This window comes from Ailuropoda melanoleuca, chromosome 4 (genome assembly GCF_002007445.2).
Source record: "Ailuropoda melanoleuca isolate Jingjing chromosome 4, ASM200744v2, whole genome shotgun sequence".
NCBI classification, from domain to species: domain Eukaryota; kingdom Metazoa; phylum Chordata; class Mammalia; order Carnivora; family Ursidae; genus Ailuropoda; species Ailuropoda melanoleuca.
The window spans coordinates 20397855-20416315 of NC_048221.1; the positions used below are offsets into that span (position 1 = coordinate 20397855).

General features: G+C 59.0%; 1 protein-coding gene across 5 annotated transcripts in view; it reads left to right on the forward strand.

Annotated features, from left to right (window-relative positions):
• The window catches only part of DNAH1 (dynein axonemal heavy chain 1), a 76168-nt gene that overhangs the window by 38424 nt on the left and 19283 nt on the right, over nucleotides 1-18461 (forward strand). For all 5 annotated transcript variants that reach the window (XR_004624717.1, XM_019799401.2, XM_034658418.1 and 2 more), the window contains 23 exons: nucleotides 230-409; nucleotides 1004-1144; nucleotides 1765-1928; nucleotides 2108-2221; nucleotides 2697-2885; nucleotides 3165-3270; nucleotides 3979-4092; nucleotides 4516-4665; nucleotides 5992-6078; nucleotides 6189-6375; nucleotides 8683-8774; nucleotides 8970-9124; nucleotides 10260-10437; nucleotides 11221-11415; nucleotides 11505-11624; nucleotides 11893-12051; nucleotides 12210-12317; nucleotides 13421-13561; nucleotides 13703-13863; nucleotides 14296-14453; nucleotides 14811-14984; nucleotides 15764-15802; nucleotides 17864-18042. Coding sequence is in view for 4 of the 5 variants with exons in the window: in XM_019799401.2 (XP_019654960.2) it covers nucleotides 230-409; nucleotides 1004-1144; nucleotides 1765-1928; nucleotides 2108-2221; nucleotides 2697-2885; nucleotides 3165-3270; nucleotides 3979-4092; nucleotides 4516-4665; nucleotides 5992-6078; nucleotides 6189-6375; nucleotides 8683-8774; nucleotides 8970-9124; nucleotides 10260-10437; nucleotides 11221-11415; nucleotides 11505-11624; nucleotides 11893-12051; nucleotides 12210-12317; nucleotides 13421-13561; nucleotides 13703-13863; nucleotides 14296-14453; nucleotides 14811-14984; nucleotides 15764-15802; nucleotides 17864-18042 (3291 nt within the window). In the remaining variant the exon portion in view is untranslated. The remainder of the gene's footprint in view (nucleotides 1-229; nucleotides 410-1003; nucleotides 1145-1764; nucleotides 1929-2107; nucleotides 2222-2696; nucleotides 2886-3164; nucleotides 3271-3978; nucleotides 4093-4515; nucleotides 4666-5991; nucleotides 6079-6188; nucleotides 6376-8682; nucleotides 8775-8969; nucleotides 9125-10259; nucleotides 10438-11220; nucleotides 11416-11504; nucleotides 11625-11892; nucleotides 12052-12209; nucleotides 12318-13420; nucleotides 13562-13702; nucleotides 13864-14295; nucleotides 14454-14810; nucleotides 14985-15763; nucleotides 15803-17863; nucleotides 18043-18461) is intronic.

Consider the following 18461-nt stretch of genomic DNA (forward strand, 5'->3'; position numbering starts at 1 on the left):
CACCTCATCTTCATCTTCGTCTACAAGGGAGGCCACACAGGCCTGTGGGGGAGTGGGACACACAGGGCAGGCTTAGCCTCCTTCCCCCAGCGGGCTGGGCACACCCGCATGCAGTGGGGGGGTGGGGGCGCAGTGGAGGGGGCAGGGCCTGCCCTGGGGCTGGGGCTGGGGCGGACGAGGCCTCTGGGCACATGGAGAAAGGCTGCTCTCACTCCTCCCCTGCCCACAGCTGCAGTTCCAGGAGGATCTGGAGATCACACACATGTTCTCGGCGGAGGGTGAAGAGGTGCAGCTGTCCTTCTCCATCTACCCGTCCAGCAACGTGGAGGACTGGCTGCGGGAGGTGGAGCGCAGCATGAAGACCAGCGTGCGGGACATCATCGAGAGAGCCATCAAGGCCTACCCCACGGTGAGCCGTGCCTCCCATCCCAACATAGCCTCGGTGATACCCCGCTCCCTCACAGGGACGCCTGCCCGCCCCCTGCCTCATCCTTGGGCTCTCAGTCAGCCAGGGCATCTCTGGGGGCAGGTGGCCCTTGGGGCCGCTGGAAGAGGCATCTGAAAACGGTCCAAAAAGTGAGGCGCGCCCCCAGATAATGACCAGCTACTGTGGCTGTGTTTTAAGCACTCACTGTCAGCCCGGCCCAGCCCAGGGCCTCCCCCGCATTGCTGCTGTCAGTCCATGGTCAGCAGCTCACCTGTGGATTAGTTCAGAGGCGTGTTCTGCCCGAAGGCATGTGATTTGAAAGTGGCAGTCAGGATTTGAACCCGGGATGGTGTTCCCCAAACCTAGGCTCCCATCCTTCTGCTTCAAGGTCTCCTCTGCCGAGGAAGTGAGGACTTGGCCCAAACCTAAGAGGCCCAGAGCTTAATGGCTTCCCTGTTTCTGAGGTAGAATTAACTACTTGGGCCTAGACAGACAGATGAAGTTTAAGCAAAAATGAGGCTGCGTGGTCAGGGCTAGCCGCCACCTGGGTCAGCCCTACCTGTGTTATCTTTCTAGATGCCCAGGACCCAGTGGGTTCTCAAGTGGCCTGGCCAGGTGACCATTGCCGGGTGCCAGACCTACTGGACCATGGAGGTGGCCGAGGCACTGGGGTCCGGTAACCTCAGTAACCAGCTGTTCCCCCAGCTGGCCCGGCAGGTGGGAGCCAAGGGAGTCACCCTCTCCTCCCCCCATACACCCCACACCCTGGGAGAACCTGTTCCCCCAGGGGGCTTCCCTCTATTGATGCTGAAAGGGGCTTGGAGTTAGACCCAAAAAGCAACAGGTCCAACCCTGAAATGAGTGTCTCCCAACCCGCCACACAAGGGAGGGTCTGGTGGTCTGAGGAGAGCTCTGAGGCCAGGTGGGTGCCCCTCTCCCAGTGGTCAGTGAAGGAGCCACATGTCTGGGGCCCTCCTGCACTGTCTCACGGGCTCCCCTTGCTCTGTGCCCTGGCTCCTCACCACACGCCTTCCTCAAGCTCTTTGCCAGGCTCTACCACCTGGCCCCTGAAGGCTCACAAGTCTCCACATGCTACGGGGAGGCGGACGCCATGCCTGCGCCTCCGTTTTTATTTGCTTTCCTGCCAGACTTCCCATGGGACCCATGCCCTGCCCACCCTCCCCTTGTGTTGTTCTGCACCCCTTCCCATCCTAGACCCCAGGAGCCCCCAGGGTAGAGAGACTGTTCCTGGGAGAAGCCCACCATCTGTGCATGGGAGGGGAAGCCTACCTAGCTCGACCACGCCAGTATCTGACAGTGTCCTCCCGCTCCCACAGCTCAGTGACCTGGTGGCCCTGGTGCGGGGGAAGCTGTCCTGCATGCAGCGGGCCGTGCTGTCAGCCCTAATTGTCATTGAGGTCCACGCCAAGGATGTGGTGAAGAAGCTGATCCAGGAGAACATAGTCAGCGTGAACGACTTTGAGTGGATCTCGCAGCTGAGGTGAGGAGGCAGGGGCCGGTCAGGGCTGGGACAGGGTGGAGAGTCAGTCTACAGTAGGCCCTGGGACAAGCTGGGTGGGGCACCTTGATGCCCTCCTTCCCCTCTAGTCTCCTTGCCACATGCTCTACCCAGTGGCCCGTGGTCCCGTGGTCCAGGAACCTATCCCCCTGCAATGCCAGGTACTACTGGACAAATAACAACTTGTACATCCGGGCTGTGAATGCCGAGTTCGTCTACGGCTATGAGTACCTGGGCAACAGCGGGAGGCTTGTGATCACGCCCCTGACCGACAGGTGAGCATCCCCTCCCCACGTACCCTCCTACCCTGGCGTCCTCCCTCCGGCTCTGGCTGGCCGGAGAGTCTGGGGACCGTGAGGCCCAGTGAGTCCGTGATGGGCCAGTCCATTCAAACAATGTGGGGTTAGGGGCATGGGCTTCAGGTTCAGAACCAGTTCTGTCCCTCTGGTGGGCAACCTTGGACAGCTGACTCGACCCTCAAGCCCAGTTTCCTCTGCAGTGTCCTCAGGGTGGTCCTGAGAATTTCATGGGCTGAGGTGTAAAGCTTTTAGCACACGCATGGCACTCCGGAAGCATCTAGAGGGTATGAGCTTTACTAATTTCATCAGTCAAAGCTGCCTTTCAGGGTACCAGAGGGATTGACTTGGGAGAAAGGACAGGCAACCTCTTTATAAAGTGAACCACTCCCTAATCCTCCGGGAGTCCTGAGGAAGGAGCGTGGCCCATGCCCACCTCCTCTCACAACTGCAGGTGCTACCTGACTCTGACTGGGGCCCTGCACCTCAAGTTTGGGGGTGCCCCAGCTGGCCCGGCTGGCACAGGGAAAACTGAAACCACCAAAGACCTGGGCAAGGCCTTGGCCATCCAGACTGTGGTGTTCAACTGCTCTGACCAGCTCGACTTCATGGCCATGGGCAAGTTCTTCAAGGGCCTGGCCAGGTGAGGATGTGCATGAGGGCGGCACGGGACAGGGCAGGGAGGCTGGCCTCTCCCAGGGACACTGCCTGAGAGGAGTCTCACAGGACGGTGGAGGGGACAGGATGGAAAAATAGGAATCAAAGGCTCAGCCCCTGGTGGGCACTGGGGTGGGGTGGTGGGTGGTGGGAATATGGCTGAACTGGCCAAGATGGCCGTTGGAAGCTTCCTCCTGGCAGAGTCACAGGGGGCCCTTGGAGGTGTCAGGAGGGCATATCCCCCCGTTGTGCTTACCTCACTTAGTGCTGGGGCCTGGGCCTGCTTCGATGAGTTCAACCGCATCGACATTGAGGTGCTGTCTGTGGTGGCACAGCAGATCACCACCATCCAGAAGGCTCAGCAACAGCGGGTGAGCATCCAGGCTTCCACCACCACCCCGTGTCCCCTCCAGGTTACCACTGTATCACCTCAGCTGTCCCCAGCACACCCGTGCTGCCACAGGCTCCCCATACTGGTGGCGTCAAAAGCCAGGCACTCAGGCCTGCCGTGAGCCCAGGCTCTCTCGTCTCGTAGGGGACTGGGCAGTCCCACTCCCCCTTGTGGAGTTGTCTCTGAGGGGCTTTTGTAGCCAGTCAGGGAGCCCCATGTCCCTGCCCCACTCTGGGGGCAATTTTCAGGCCAGGCTACGGTGGATGAAGGGATCCCTCCTACATCCTGACCCTTGTGGAAAGCCCCAGCCATTTGTCCTTTCTCTAGCCTCACTCAGAGTAGCCAGAGGTCTCCTCGTGGCAACAAGAGCTGGGAGGCTGGCAGGTGCCCAACCCCATCCCAGTAGGGCTCTGAGTCCTAGTCAGAGCTGAGTTTGCCCAAGTCCAGGAGAACCAGTGTCAGGAACTGGGGATACGGTGTGCGTAGCAGGAGATGCGTGAAGACCTCAGAGAGATGGGACCTCAGAGGACACCAGTAGCCACCAGGACCCGAGGTCTTAGGCTAGATCCCGAGAGAGGAGCCAACCCTCTCTCCTGGGCTGAGCGGCTATAGCCAGAACAGGGCATCCACAGGGACGAGGGGGCCCATCCAGAGAGGAGGCAGGTGAGCCAACTCCTTCCCCCTGTAGGTGGAACGCTTCATGTTTGAAGGTGTCGAGATCCCACTTGTGCCATCCTGCGCAGTGTTTATCACCATGAACCCAGGATACGCCGGCCGCACGGAGCTCCCAGATAACCTGAAGGCGAGTTCTGGCACAGAGGCTTCCCAGGGTACTGGAAAGCACAGGGGCTGTGGCCTCAGAGCTACTTAAGTGCTCATGCAAGGATTCCCCGGGGCAACCCTCCTGCCTGGGGGTCCTGAGACCTACCCTCAGCCATGGAGAGGTGGCCCCAGGCTTGTCCTCAGGCTTGGGAGAGGTCAGGGGGCGGGTTCAGGTCAACATGAAGGACAGGTTTCTAATGGCAGAGCCATCCAGCCACAGGGAAGGATATGTCAGCTATGGCAGGTGAGGTGCAGAGGGGAATCCAAGCACAGGTGGGGCAGGAGGGCAGCGAGTCTGCCTTCTGAGGACTGAGGACCACTGAGGACTGGGAGGTCTAGAGAGTGGGCGGGGCTCTAGGAAGGGAGGCCTGCCTCTCCGTTCACACGGGCCGCCGTGCCCCAGGCACTCTTCCGGCCCGTGGCCATGATGGTTCCGGATTACGCCATGATCGCGGAGATCTCCCTCTACTCCTTTGGCTTCAGTGAGGCCAGTATGCTGGCCAAGAAGATCACAACCACCTTCAAGCTGTCTTCCGAGCAGCTCAGCTCGCAGGTGAGGCCCTGCCCCCCCCAGCTTCCAGGGTGTGAGAGCCGCTGTCTGCTCTCCGTGAGCCCCATGAGGTAGGAATTACATCCCCACTTCTCAGCCGAGGGCTAGTTGGGTCAAGCATTAGGAGACCAAGAGCCACACAACCCAAGGCTGAGGAGCAAGTACACTGGGTCTTGTGGGACCAGAGCAGGACAGCAGCCGCCCGGCACCATGGGCCTTCCACTCAGCGTGCTGAGCCCAGCTTCCGGGGCAGCTGCCGTTGGTACAGACCCCAGCACTGCTGGCTAAGCTTCCCTGTTTGGCTCCCTTCTCAGGCAGGCTCCCCTGCAGTGGCAAGATGAGCCTAGCTCTGGGCTTACATGCCACCAGCTTAGTTCCTCTTTCTTCATAGTTCTAGAAAAAGTCCCTGGTGTCATCCTAATGGGCCCCCTCTGGGTGACCTGCTCCTGGATGAACACTACTCACTGTGGCCAGGGGGAAACCGTGCTGCCTTTGGCCAGGTGGGGCCCCCCCCAAACCCATGGGCTGGACAGATCTGTTACTGGGAAAAACAGCTGCCCACCATAGCGCAGCCTGGATGCCCGCACCTCCACACATCTTCTTTCTCACCATCCATTTTCAAAAATGCTGCCCTCCCATTAGACAGACTGTACCCACATGGTTCTGGAAATGCAGAACCTTAAGTGGCAAGTCTAGACCGTCATTTCATGCTGCTGCAAGTCCGAGACTTCTGGGAAGTGTGCTGGTCTGTGTGTCCGGTCCAGATGTAGCTCTCATGGTCTGGCCCCATGGGGAAAAAATGATAAAAATGTAACTCTTTCCATACCACATGGGAAGAAATAGAACCAGCAGCAAAGAAGAGAAAAGCCATGGTGGTGTGGCTGAAAAGGTGGGTCTGGAGAGATGTTAAGACAATGTTAGAAGGAAGCTCAAAGGCCCTCGGGACCAACCCTACCGTGGCACCCATGGGAACTCCTTTCATGTGTTAAACAAACCGGAGTGCCTCCCTGCCCCTGGTGCAGTGCTGGGACCGCAGGACTCTTCCAGGGTCGGACCCACACAGAGTCCTCACCTTCAGGGGCCATGAGTTAGGCAGAGGATGCTGACTAGGTAAGCCAGTGAAGGGAGAGGGCCACTGGGATGGTAAGGAGAAGGTGCCAGAGGCATATGGTCGAGGGCACCCGGCTCAGGCTGGGGCCTGCAGGGGGTGTGACCTTGCAACTTCCAGCTGGGGAGGGCCAGGTACTAGGCGGGGAGGCAGAGTGTTCCAGGCAGCAGCCCCCCAAGGCACAGGGCCCACCTGCCCCTCCTCCTGTGCGGTGGTGACAGGATCACTATGACTTCGGGATGAGAGCTGTGAAGACTGTGATCTCGGCTGCCGGGAACCTCAAGCGAGAAAACCCCAGCATGGATGAGGTGAGCTCCATCCTGAGGAGCCCAGGGTGCAGGGCCGCAGGAGGGCTCCCGAGGGGCCGGGGGCGGGTCTGACCCGGGTCCCCTGAAGGCTCCACCGGCCTCTGCTGCAGGAGCTGATATGCCTCCGGGCCATCCGAGATGTGAACGTGCCCAAGTTCCTGCAGGAGGACCTCAAGCTCTTCTCTGGGATCGTGTCAGACCTGTTCCCCACCATCAAGGAGGAGGAGACCAACTACGGCATCCTGGACAAGGCCATTCGCAAGGCCTGTGAGAACAGCAACCTTAAGGATGTGGACGGTGAGCCGCTAGCGCCCCCTCACAGTCCAGGAGCGGCCACCCCGGAATCTGGGGCAGGGGTGGAAGATGGGCCAGTGCTGCCTCACGGTCGCTCACGCCTGGCCAAGTGTGTGGCAGGTCAATCAGTCCCTGGGATAGGGCAGCTGACAGATGTCTAGGAGAAAGACCTCTTTCCCACTCATGCCTCTGTCACCAGATGTGGGAGTTTTCCCACACCAACCGGTTCTCCGACACCAATTCTCCACTGGCCGTCCCACCATTCAGCTCAGTTCTGACACTAATCAGAGTCCAAGTCACAAGTAGTTACAAATCACAAGTAGTCACAAGTAGTGGGTCCCCAGGTTACCCATAACTTTTCGGCAGCTTGGCTACAAATCCGAGGTTCCCACGACCCCCTCCTTAGGTTTGATCATTCACTGGAACACCTCACAGAGCTCAGGGAAACACGTTTATACTTGTTACATGATGAAGGATATGAGAAAGACACAGATGAACAGCCAGGTGAAGAGACACAGGGCTGAGGTCTGCCTGCTTAGAGTTTGGGGTGAGCCACCCTCCCAGCACATGGATGTGTTCACCTACCAGGAAGCTCTCCGAATCCCATGCTTTGGGGATTCTTATGGAGCCTTCATCATGTAGGCATGATAAATCAATTATTATCCACTTCCAGCCCCTCTCCCTTCTCTGGAAATGGGGGAGTGAGCCCGAAAGTTCTAAGCATCTAACCATTGTTTGGTCTTCCTGGTGACCAGCCCGCTCCCAGGAACCCACCACCAAGAGGCACCTCATTAGATCAAGAGACATTCATAGCACTCAGGAGATGACAAGGGTCTTAGGAGCTCTGTGTCAGGAGTCAGCATCAAAGACTAAGTGTTAGGAAAGAAGATTCTCCTAGCATCCTATTTACAATGGTTTGAGGAGCTCTGCATTAGGAACAGGGGGCAAAGACCAATGTAGAGTTTGCTGATTATTTTACAGTGGGGAAGCAGATCCTGGCATCTCCCCGAGGCCCCTTGCTTAGCCTCCCACCCCTCGTGGGGAGCAGTCACAGCACTTGGGCACCTCTTGGGCCTTGCTCCTCCCTGATAGAGGCTCTCCTCTACCCCATCCTTACCTCCTGGGGCAGCAATGGGGTTTGATGCCATCACTGGGGGAAATGGTGAGCTGGGATCTGCCCACGCCCCCTGCCTCACCACACGGCAGCCCCTACTGTCCTCTTTTGGAGCAAAGCATATTGCTGCCATCTTGGATTTGCTCACACTGCCCGTGGTCCACAGCCCTGGTGTCATTGGGCTAAGGAGCATTTGGGCCTTTCTTGAACCAGCTTGTTACAAAGGCTACCACTCAGGTGGAAGAACTCTGGGGAATGCTGCCTTCAGTCTCCCTCTGACCTCAACCCTCTTCCCTGATAGAAGGTGGGGGCCTCAACACAGCCACTGCACGGCCATGCAGCTCGAGCTCTGGTCCCACCATCCCTAGCCCGGCGGACCTTTCCTCTCCTCCTAGACCCTCCCTGCCAGTCTTTTGTGGAGTGGGGAGGACACTCCTCCAGGAAGTCACCCCTGGCCACGTGGCCACCCTGGCTACACGGCCCTCCTCTGGGGCCTGATGCACTCAGGCTGCAAGGTCTGACCCCCATGCCCTCCACTGTCCTTCATTCCGCATGGAGCTCTGATGCCGCTTGCTGCCCGCCAGGTCCCAGAGGGCTTGTTGAGTGAAGCCTCAAAATCTCTCCCTCATGGCCTTGGGTCAGCTTAGCAATCACTGAATAACTGGACCTTGTCCCATTAGCAGGGCCTCCCAGACATGCAACGCCACAGCGCCCCCCCACCAACTCCCCGAGCCACTCTTGGGCCAAAGTGCTATGCTCATTCCCTACCTGTGTGGGTCTGGCCCTCTGCCTACAACAGGCAGCTGTCCCACAGCTCTGGTCTTGGTCAGTCGAAGCTCCTGACTGATGCTCCAATTTTGTCCCTGGGATTTTGCCATGTATTGGCCACCATTTACTCAGGGCATTGCTTTCAGTGGGCTGGGCAGAGGCTCTGGGGCTGGAGTCACTCTGGGGCCCATGCCAGCTGGACACCTGACCAACGCATGTTAGGGAATAATAATCACGGTGGAAATCATGGCTGCCATTACCAGAGTGCCTACTCCGTGCCAGTCCCTGTGCTTAGGGCTTCACCTGCCCTCATCTCTGAGGAAACTGAGGCTCAGGGTGACCCCCCCTGAGGTCACACGCAAGCTAGTGGCAGAGCCAGGCCCCAAGCCCATGCGCTACCCCCTGAACCCCACTGCCATGTCCTCCAGGCTTCCTGACCAAGTGCATCCAGCTCTATGAGACCACGGTGGTGCGGCACGGCCTCATGCTCGTCGGGCCCACTGGTTCTGGCAAGAGCAACGTAAGTGGAGTCAAGCCAGGCAATTCACTACCCAGACAGTGGCCTGAGAGGCGTGGGCCTCGACATGGGTCTTGGCCCCCCTTTGTACCTCTGTGGCCCCTAGAATACCCCTCCTGCCCCCTGTGGCCTGCAGCCCACCCCAGCCCTGTGCTCTGGGGAGCCAGGAGCCTCACTCTTGGATGGCTGTCTCCCCAGTGTTACAGAGTCCTGGCAGCCGCCATGACCTCGCTGAAAGGACAGCCGTCCATCAGTGGCGGTGTGTATGAGGCCGTCAACTACTACGTGCTGAACCCCAAGTCCATCACGATGGGCCAGCTGTATGGAGAATTTGACCTGCTCACCCATGAATGGTGAGTCGTGCTGCCCCTCTCCAGGGACCACCCTGTACCCAGACCTCTGGGGGCTATGGGCCATGGGCCTCCCTCCCCTAGCCCAGTGGGAGGTCAGGAGCTCAGGCTCTGGAGCCCAAATGCCTGGGGCTGTACTCATCACTGCACTTCCTTGTTGAGTGACCTTCCTCCCTCCCTGGCCTTGGTGCCATCATCTGCAAAGTGGGGATGATAATGGTGCCATGATCATGGTAAGGAAAAAATGAGCTTGATATAAGGGATATAAGGAAGATGTCTGGACAGCATGGCACATACCAAGTTCTCAGTAAATGTTGCCTGCTGTCATGGCCCCAAGGGGGCCGGCGGTCCCTCTCAGGGCCTCCACCCCCAGGCAGACACGTGCGTGTCAGGGAAAGCGCTCTGAGCCAGAGCAACTAGGTGGAGACCCCCCAAAGTCAGCATGTGGGAGGCTTTTCTCTGGGGCACTTCTGTTTCTCTGGAGTAGTCTCCAGTCTCTGCGGGGGATTTTTGCTTAGCTCCAGTGTTCTGGGAACCCAGTGGGGGGTGGGCACTCGAGAGGAGAAATCACCCATCTTTCCAAATGTGACTCTGGCCTGCTTCCGCGTTTCTGGTGAAGGGTCTCATCCACGCCCACTCGAGGCTTTTGCATGGGTAGGTGGGGGGCCTGGGGATCAGACCAGAAAAATGTCCCTCTATCCACCACTTTCCCTGGCATTTGGTGCCTCTGAAGCTTGAGCCTTCCTGGGTTCTGAGGCAGGAACTGGATACATCTCACAGCCCATCCCTTGCTTTTTCTGCTAGGTCATTTGCCCCTTCTCCTTCTCCTCCTGTCTCCCAGACCTGGGTGGACCCCCATTTCTGCTGTTGCCTCCTCCCCCATTTCCTTTTTTCCCCCCGGGATATCACCTTTTATCTTCCTTTAATATAACTTTAGTGGAGATTCAGCAGAGAAGGAATATAAACACATTTTTTAACACCGTGTTGCACCAAAAAGTCCCATTTTCCCCATTATTGTTTTTAAATAAATGAAGATATTAAAGAGAAAACCCCTAGCAGAGCAGGGACTGGCGGCCAGGTTTCCCTGGGAGCCAGCTGCATTTGCCACCCTGTCTCCCTCTCCTCCTGGGGGCTGCAGGACAGACGGGATTTTCCCGTCCCTCATCCGGGTGGGGGCCATCGCCTCCGACACCAACAAGAAGTGGTACATGTTCGACGGGCCGGTGGACGCTGTCTGGATAGAGAATATGAACACGGTGCTGGACGACAACAAGAAACTGTGCCTTAGTTCTGGGGAGATCATCAAGCTCACAGAGGTACGTCTACCCGTCCGCCTTCCCAGCTCTCCTCTGCAGCTGAGTGGCCCTGGGGGGCCACAACATGCTGGCCAGCCTCATCCCGCTCCTTCTCGGGGCCACGGCTGTCTCCCAGGCCGTCCCTGCCCCGAAGCTCCCGCACCTCAGCCACGTCGGGGGCCGCTGCCCAGGGCTGCCCTTCTGCAGACCACGTTCTGGGATGCGCTGGGCCCAGGTCCGGGACGACCACCCACGGCTCTCTGGTTGACTCTGCCTCGTGCCTCCCAGGCCCGCTTGCGGCCATGGTGGCTCAGTCTGGCTCAGATGTCTTAGCAACGAGACAGGAGTCTGGGAGACAGGTGGTATACACCTGGCCCCAGGGCCACCTGCCTGGTGTGTGAGGTGCGGTTCTCAGAGGAGGAGGGCTTTCGCCTGGTGGGAGAGCCGTTCGTGGTAGCTGCACGGAGCTGGTCTCGTGAGCCCTGCTGACAGCGTCTGGAGGTTCTGCAGCATAGCCCACAGCTCTCATCCCATTGCTCCAGAGACCCCGAAATGCCCTGCTGCTAGGCTGGCCACAGAGCAGCCAGCAATCTCCCGACTTTGGTTCTCCTCACGGCCCCAGGGAGAGCTATGTTATCAGCTGAGGACTGAGGGGTTCCTGAGTCCCTGCCACCCCACCACTGCTCCTGGTCCCCAGCCTGCCCCGCGGCCTGCCCACTGTTGCTGTCCCCATGGCTCTGCAGCCCCTTTCCCGGCCCTGGGAACCGGCAGCCAACCCACTCACACAGTCCATCTTGGTGCCAGGCGATGACCATGATGTTCGAGGTGCAGGACCTGGCAGTGGCCTCCCCAGCCACGGTGTCCCGCTGTGGCATGGTGTACCTGGAGCCCAGCATCCTGGGGCTCATGCCCTTTGTCGAGTGCTGGCTGAGGAGGCTCCCTGCCTTATTCAAGCCCTATGAGGAGCAGTTCAAGGCCCTCTTCGTCCGCTTCCTGGAGGTAAGCGAGGTCACCGTGTGCCCGGCCCAGATGGGGCAGCAGGGCGCTCTGGCCACCAGCCACAAGAGCCAGGTGCTCATCCCCCGTAGGGCTCCATCACTTTCGTCCGGCACTCGGTAAGGGAGGTGATCGCCTCAACTAACAGCAACCTGACCCTGAGTCTCCTCAAGCTGCTAGACTGCTTCTTCAAGCCCTTTCTGCCGAAAGAGGTACAGCTCTGAGCAAGTGGGGCTGGGGGCCTGCTCCTTCCCGTCCCTGCTCTCTGTGCCTGGGCACCCGAGGGCCCTGAACCCCAAGCCCAGCTTCCTGGAAGAGAGATTCGGATTGGCTCACATGGGTTATGGAGTCACCCCATCTGGTCTGTTGCAGAGACACCAGACCACATGGCAGAGGCCCAAGGATGCCCCCTACCCCCGCTTCCTCGGGGTGCTCAGCACTGTTCTTGCCTGGGCCTGATGCGGTCCCCACTGTCCCCAGGGCCTCAGGAAGATACCCCCTGAAAAGCTGAGTCGCATCCCAGAGCTGATTGAGCCCTGGTTCATCTTCTCCCTGATCTGGAGTGTGGGCGCCACAGGGGACAGCGCCAGCCGCATCAGCTTCAGCCACTGGCTCAGGATCAAGATGAAGATAGAAAACGTGAGAGGCGGCAGCCCCCAGGCGGGGCTCCCAGGTCCCGGATGTGTGTGCCGAATGCTGGGTGTTCTGGGGCCGTCCGCGGGGCCCAGGCCCCCACGGACAAGCAGCCAGGCAAACTCCTGGGCCTCACAGCCTGGTTTTCCTCCGGTCCCTTGCAGCTGACCATGCACTTCCCGGAGGAGGGGCTGGTGTTCGATTACAGGCTGGAGGACGCAGGCATCAGCAGCACCAATGACGATGAGGATGAAGATGAGGAGGGCAAGCAGGTGAATGCAGGCCTGTGTCGAGGGGGCAGGACAGGAAGGGCCCACTGGTTGGTGGCTGTCCTCCTCGATGAATAATGACTGCAGAGAGGAGCCCATGCGGATGGCCACAGGTCTCAGGTTGGGGGTATTTGCATTATCTCATGGATCCTCACAGACCCACAGTGTGGTTATTATTGTGCCCAATTTCCAGACAAGGAAATTGAGGCTCAGAACAGCCACACCCAGCTAGTGGGTGGCAGAGCTGGACTTGAACGTGGGACCGGGAGATGTTGGGATTCCTCCCTTCCCGACCACATGCATTGCTTCCTCCATGTTGATGCTGAGCCCAGGGATGGCTGACCCAGTTCTACTTAGAATCCCCATTTTCCTAGGGGCTGGGTGTCCTTAGGGCTGGGCAGCAAGCCCTCCTGGCCTGCCGTGGTGTCCCATCGCTCCTATCAGCCAGCAAGGGCTCCAGGAGCCTACTGTGCTTCCAGCATCAGGACCCCAGCCCAGGATGAGGAGGGGGCAGAGAGGCGTCTGCAGAGATGGCCACTACGCGTGGTCCTGCCGGGGATCTCACAGGGCACACTTGAGTCTAACAGTCAGAACTGTCCCCAGTGTGACCTGTGGTTTGACCGTAGCAAGCCCCCTCATCAAGGGAGGTCTGCAAGCTGGGTCACACCTGTGGGTGAAGGAATTCACACAGGTAGGGATGGCTGGGGGAGACCAGGCTGGGGGATCTCTCCGTATCCCAGTGATGCCAACACCTATGGTTCTGGCCCCCACACCATCGGATAGCCTGAAACTGAACAGCAGAGGCCTTTGACTTCTAGGCTGTCCAGTTGCCAGAACACCTGCCTGATGCTGAGACCTAAGCAGTCTCTAGGAAGCCCCCAACCTGGGCAGCTGTGTGCAGAGAGCCCCCCACTCCCAGTGGTTCTGGGACGCCCCACCCTGAGCAGACAGGAGGGCACAGGGCTTCCTGTTTCAATCCCAAGCAGCCCCTCACATGGGCTGTCTTGCCATGGCCTAGCAGTGCATCTCCTCGTCGTCCTGGTGTACTGGGCAGAGCGGGGTGGAGCGGGGTTCTGGGCCCAGCCCAGAGCTACCTGTGCTTCCAGGTGGCCTGGGTGAAGTGGATGGACTCCTCAACTCCATTCACCATGATGCCAGATACCAACTACTGCAATGTCATCGTGCCTACCATGGACACGGTGCAGATGTCCTGCCTGCTGGACATGCTGCTCGTCAACCACAAGCCCGTGAGTGCGCCTGCCGTGCCCAGCCTCGCCCACACCAAGGCCCGAGTCGGGGGGTGGCTGGCCTCCCACATGGAGGGGGGCAGCTCCTGCCGTGTGCCAGACCCGGTGGGAGTCTTGAACACGTGATCCCTGTTCTCCTAGGTTCTGTGCATCGGGCCGACAGGCACGGGGAAGACTCTCACCATCTCCGACAAGCTGCTCAAGAACCTGCCGCTGGAGTACGTCAGCCACTTCCTCACCTTCTCAGCCCGAACGTCGGCCAACCAAACCCAGGACCTCATCGACAGCAAGCTAGACAAGAGGCAGGCACCCCCTTCCTTTCTATGCCCCAGTGTCCTCCCAGCCTGCTCACCCAGCTGTTTTCCCAGCTCCTCACCAAATTATGCTCTCGGGTTGGCCAAAAACTTCCTAGAGGGCCCTGGGCTCTCTTGCAGACTGTTCTAGACCCTTCATCCATCAGGAATTCCTAAGCCCGGCCAGGGGCGCTTGCCCTGGGCTGGGTACTTGGGTGGGGCTTGATATGCTTCTGCCTGCAAGGCAGGACTCAACTTGAAGGGAGCCCAGACTTGGGGCAACCAAGCATGATGTCCCAAGATGTTCAGAATAGGACAAGGGGCTGCTCAAGAGGTCTAAAAATTCAGAGGAAGCTGAAGGCAGTCGCCATCTCACCAGCTCTGGTTTCCCAGAGGACCTGGTGCCAATGGGTGCTGGGCTCACACAGCCCCTCCCCCCAGGCGAAAGGGTGTGTTTGGGCCACCCCTGGGGCGCAGCTTCATCTTCTTCATCGATGACCTGAATATGCCAGCCTTGGAGACATATGGCGCCCAGCCACCCATTGAGCTGCTGCGCCAGTGGATGGACCACGGCGGCTGGTATGACCGCAAGGTCATTGGTACGTGCCGGCCGGCCTGGGCCAGTGGGGTGCGGGCTGGGCATGCTGGGCAGGGCAGGGCGCCTCATCCGTTAGGCAGGGGAGGCACAGGGCCTACTGCCCACAGTATTTTTAGAGGGTCCGCAGAAATGTTTTGATTTCTTTTAAGGTCATCGGGAAAATGAACTTTTAAGGGTAAAGAACATTTTTAATGTATGATGTTGACATATTCGTCTTTATTCCAATACTGTTATAAATTATCACTTCAATATTTTGTATAGAGGAGGAGGCCCTTGAGGGCAAAATGCTTAGGGCCTACAAAAAGTCATAATTCAGCCCTGGGCAGGGCTCTCTCCCGACTTCCTGCCTCCACTCCAGGAGCCTTCAAGCACCTGGTGGACATCAACTTTGTCTGTGCCATGGGCCCCCCGGGTGGAGGCAGGAATGCCATCACCCCACGGCTGACCCGCCACTTCAACTACCTGTCCTTTGCTGAGATGGATGAGGTCAGCAAGAAGCGCATCTTCTCCACCATCCTGGGCAGTTGGATGGGTGAGTACCAGCTGGAAGTGGGGGAGACCCTGGGCAAAGGCAGAAGTCCAGGCCTGGGAAGCTACTCCTAAGAGAGCTGTGTAGCTGCTGGAAAGGGTGGAGTGGTTGAGGCACTGACTTCAGCCCTGGCTTACCCTTTACTCAGCTGTGCTACCTTTGGGAAATTCATGAACCTCTCCGAGCCTCAGTTTCACCATCTGTATAATGGGCGATGATATTAGTGCCCACCATCCCAAGTCACGAAGGTTAAATAAGACATCGCATGTAGCATCTAGCATGAAGCCTGGCACGTGGTGATTGCTGAATATATGATTTATACATATGTGCGCCTGTGAGTTCACCTGCATAAGTACACACGTGTATGCTAGTACTTGCCCAGAAAAGCTGGTGGAAGGATGTTACTTTCATAAATCAGGAAAAACCACCAAGATAGAAGTAGACGAAGTGGTCCTGACCTTCCACTGCATCAGGATGCAGTTTTCCCTACCAGCCCACCTCCTGTCTAACATACACTCTGACCTTTGAACTCCCCTTGGCACTGTGCCAGGTGGTGGGTGTTGGGAGTCAGGCCTTGCCTCCTCTGGCCTGGCCTGCCCTGCCGCCAGAGCTGACAGGCCAGAACTTGCCTACAGGCCCAGCGAGGGGTGGGGGCCACTTTGCTCTGGGGGTGGTTGCTAGGTGGCTGCTCTGGGAGTTGCCCAGTTTGGCCCAGCTGGCCAAGGTGGGCAGCAAGGGACCCACCTAACTCTGAGCCCCGTGTCTCTCCCTCAATCCTCCAGATGGACTCCTCGGGGAGAGAAGTTACCGGGAGCCCGTGCGTAAGTGCCGGCCTGGACAGGGCCTGGGTGGGGTGGGGTGCTGCTGCCAGGATGAGCCCTGGGCTCCAGTTGGGTGTGGCTGAGGCTGGGTCCCAGTGGCCACAGAGAACCATCCTCTGGCTCACGTGGGGCCGTTGAACTAGAGCAAATGCCTTTACAGGCTCATTCAACCATTCACATAGCAGTCAGGCCTTCAGTGCCTGGGCTGTGTACAACCCGTAGTAAAAGCAAGGTAAATGTGAGTTGAATGAGTGAATAAAGGAATCCAGCAAACTCCTGCCCTGTGTAAGGAAGCGGAGGCTCCAAAGAGGCCAGCCCTGTCCAAGGAGCGGGCATCTCTGATGTGGCAGCCTTGCACAGGGCAGATCTGGTGGTCAGTGCAGCGGGGTGACTGACCGCGTCAGGTCTCCAGTCCCGCCGCACGTCCCACCTCTTCCCCCACCTCAACTGAAGGAGGCCATCAGAAGGCAGCGTCCTTCTGAGGCTTCCCTGTCCCCCACTCACCTGCACCCAGGCCTCTGTTGGCTCTGTCTTGGCCTTGGGAATGAGCAGTCTTTCTCCTGGGCGCAGCCAAAGAGCCCTTCTCTTAAGCCTGAATCCCACCCCAGATTGTCTGCTGGAGGCCGTGGCTCCGCCCGCCAACACACTACGTAAGAACACGTGTGTGTGTGTGTGTGTGTGTGTGTGTGTGTGTGTGTGTGGCCCACCCCCACTGGGCCGGTCTGTCAGCAAGCAGAGGGGTCCTGATTTCCCCCACCTTAACAACAAAACACAGAAGAGCCGCTCTGGGCCCCTTCCCACTCACCCTGGCCAGCTCTCCGGTTCTCTGCTCATGTGGACAGCACGGCACAAGAGCACTGTGCCTTCAGGCTGGCACCAGCCACCCTTCCCACTTTCCCTTGTGCCTCAACACTCCCCGGAGTGTGCCCTTGTCACCGGTGGCCTCGTGTGGCCAGGCCAACGGTCAGCTCTCTCAGTCCTCACGTTCCCGGGCCGTCACTGTTGCTGGAGGGTAGCCCCTCCTCTCAGGTCAGGTGAACCCCCATCCCCATTCCCTCACCCCACCGCACCCTCCCACCCAGCCCCCTAGTCATCTCTGCCCGAGGGACCCATTCACATGTTCATTGGGATCACGTTCCTCGTCTGCTCAACTGCAGGCAAGAGCCCAAGTGCCAACAGTGGCAGGCGGAGCCATCCCTGCCCCTTGTCACCTCTCTACTCTCACCCCTCCTCACTGGTCCTGAACACCCCAGGCCTTGGCACACTTGCTCCGGTTCCAGGCCTGCTTACACCGCCCTTCTCCAGCTCTCTGCTCGAGCGTCCCTCCTCATGAGGCCTCCCCCGGCATTACGCCAACCCTGGCTCCCCCGACACTGCTGTCCTGCGGCAGGCGTCTGCATGGCATTCTGTCCGCTCTGCTGAAGAGCCCCACAGGATGGCAGCTGGAGGGTGAGGAGTGGGTCTATTGGGACCACCCTCTGTGCCCAGGACCGAGAACAGTGCCTATGGTAACTAAGGGATGAGCCCTTCTGCCCCTTCTTTACTTGTTTTCCACTTCAGGGGACTCCCTCTGCCCCAAGTTCCCACTGATGGAATTTTGGTTCCTGGCAAAGAATTGAATAGTTTTTAAAGAACAAGAAACCAGATTCTGTTAGTAATGAAAATGCAGGCTGGTGTTGGCAGCCGCTCCGAGGGGCTGGTAATCCCTGAGGGTCATGGCTGAGTGCCAGGGTTTGGGACACGGCCGCACAGGGCAAGGCAGTAAGGGCCCTGGCCAGCACTGACCCCATTAGTGTCCCTGGTTCCATGGATGCACCCCAGTGCCCGACAGCCTGTCGGTAACGAGGCTGTAGAAGGGGGGCTCAGAGCAGGAGACCCCTCACCCCAGGCTGCGGGGCATCCAAGAGGGGCTGAAGGATGGGTGAAGCCCACGCCCGCAGGCTGGGGAGAGGGCATCTGCGGGAGAACACAGCCCTGGCAGAGGCAGGGGGTCAGGATCCACAGAGGCGGTACAGGGAGCCCCCACCTGTGTGACTCAGGCCCACCCTCCCGTTCCCACAGCTGGCGCCCCCACCATCGCCCACTTCGCGGGCCCCCTCGTGGAAGCCACCATCATGGTGTACTCCACCATCACCTCCCAGCTGCTGCCCACCCCAGCCAAGTCCCACTACACCTTCAACCTGAGGGACCTCTCCAAGGTTTTCCAGGGTATGCTCATGGCTGATCCGGCTAAGGTCGAGGTGAGGATCCGGCGGGCTCCCTTCCCAGTGTCCAGCGGAGGAGAGCCCACAGTGCCCTCAGCGTCCTCCCCAGCCCCTTGATTTTTGGCCTTACTACCGCTCCAACACAGCCCAGCCTTGAGCTGGCCAGGCCCCAGGTGGGGCCAGGAGCAGGCTGGGCTCCAGGCCCCCTGCTTTCCTACAGCGGAGGCCTGGCTTGCAGCTCAGACCCATGCCTAGGATGGCAGCGATGATGGGCATCACACAGAAGGATCCAGGGCAAGGCAAGGGAGAGAGAGGGTTCCTGGTGGAGGCCCTGTGTGGAAGATTTGGGAGGAATAGTGAGGGGGATGCACTCTAGGGACCAGAAACCCAGGAGGACGGAGCAGGACCATGGCAGGGAGTGGGCTGTCAGTGTGCTGGGTGGGCTGGGGCAGACT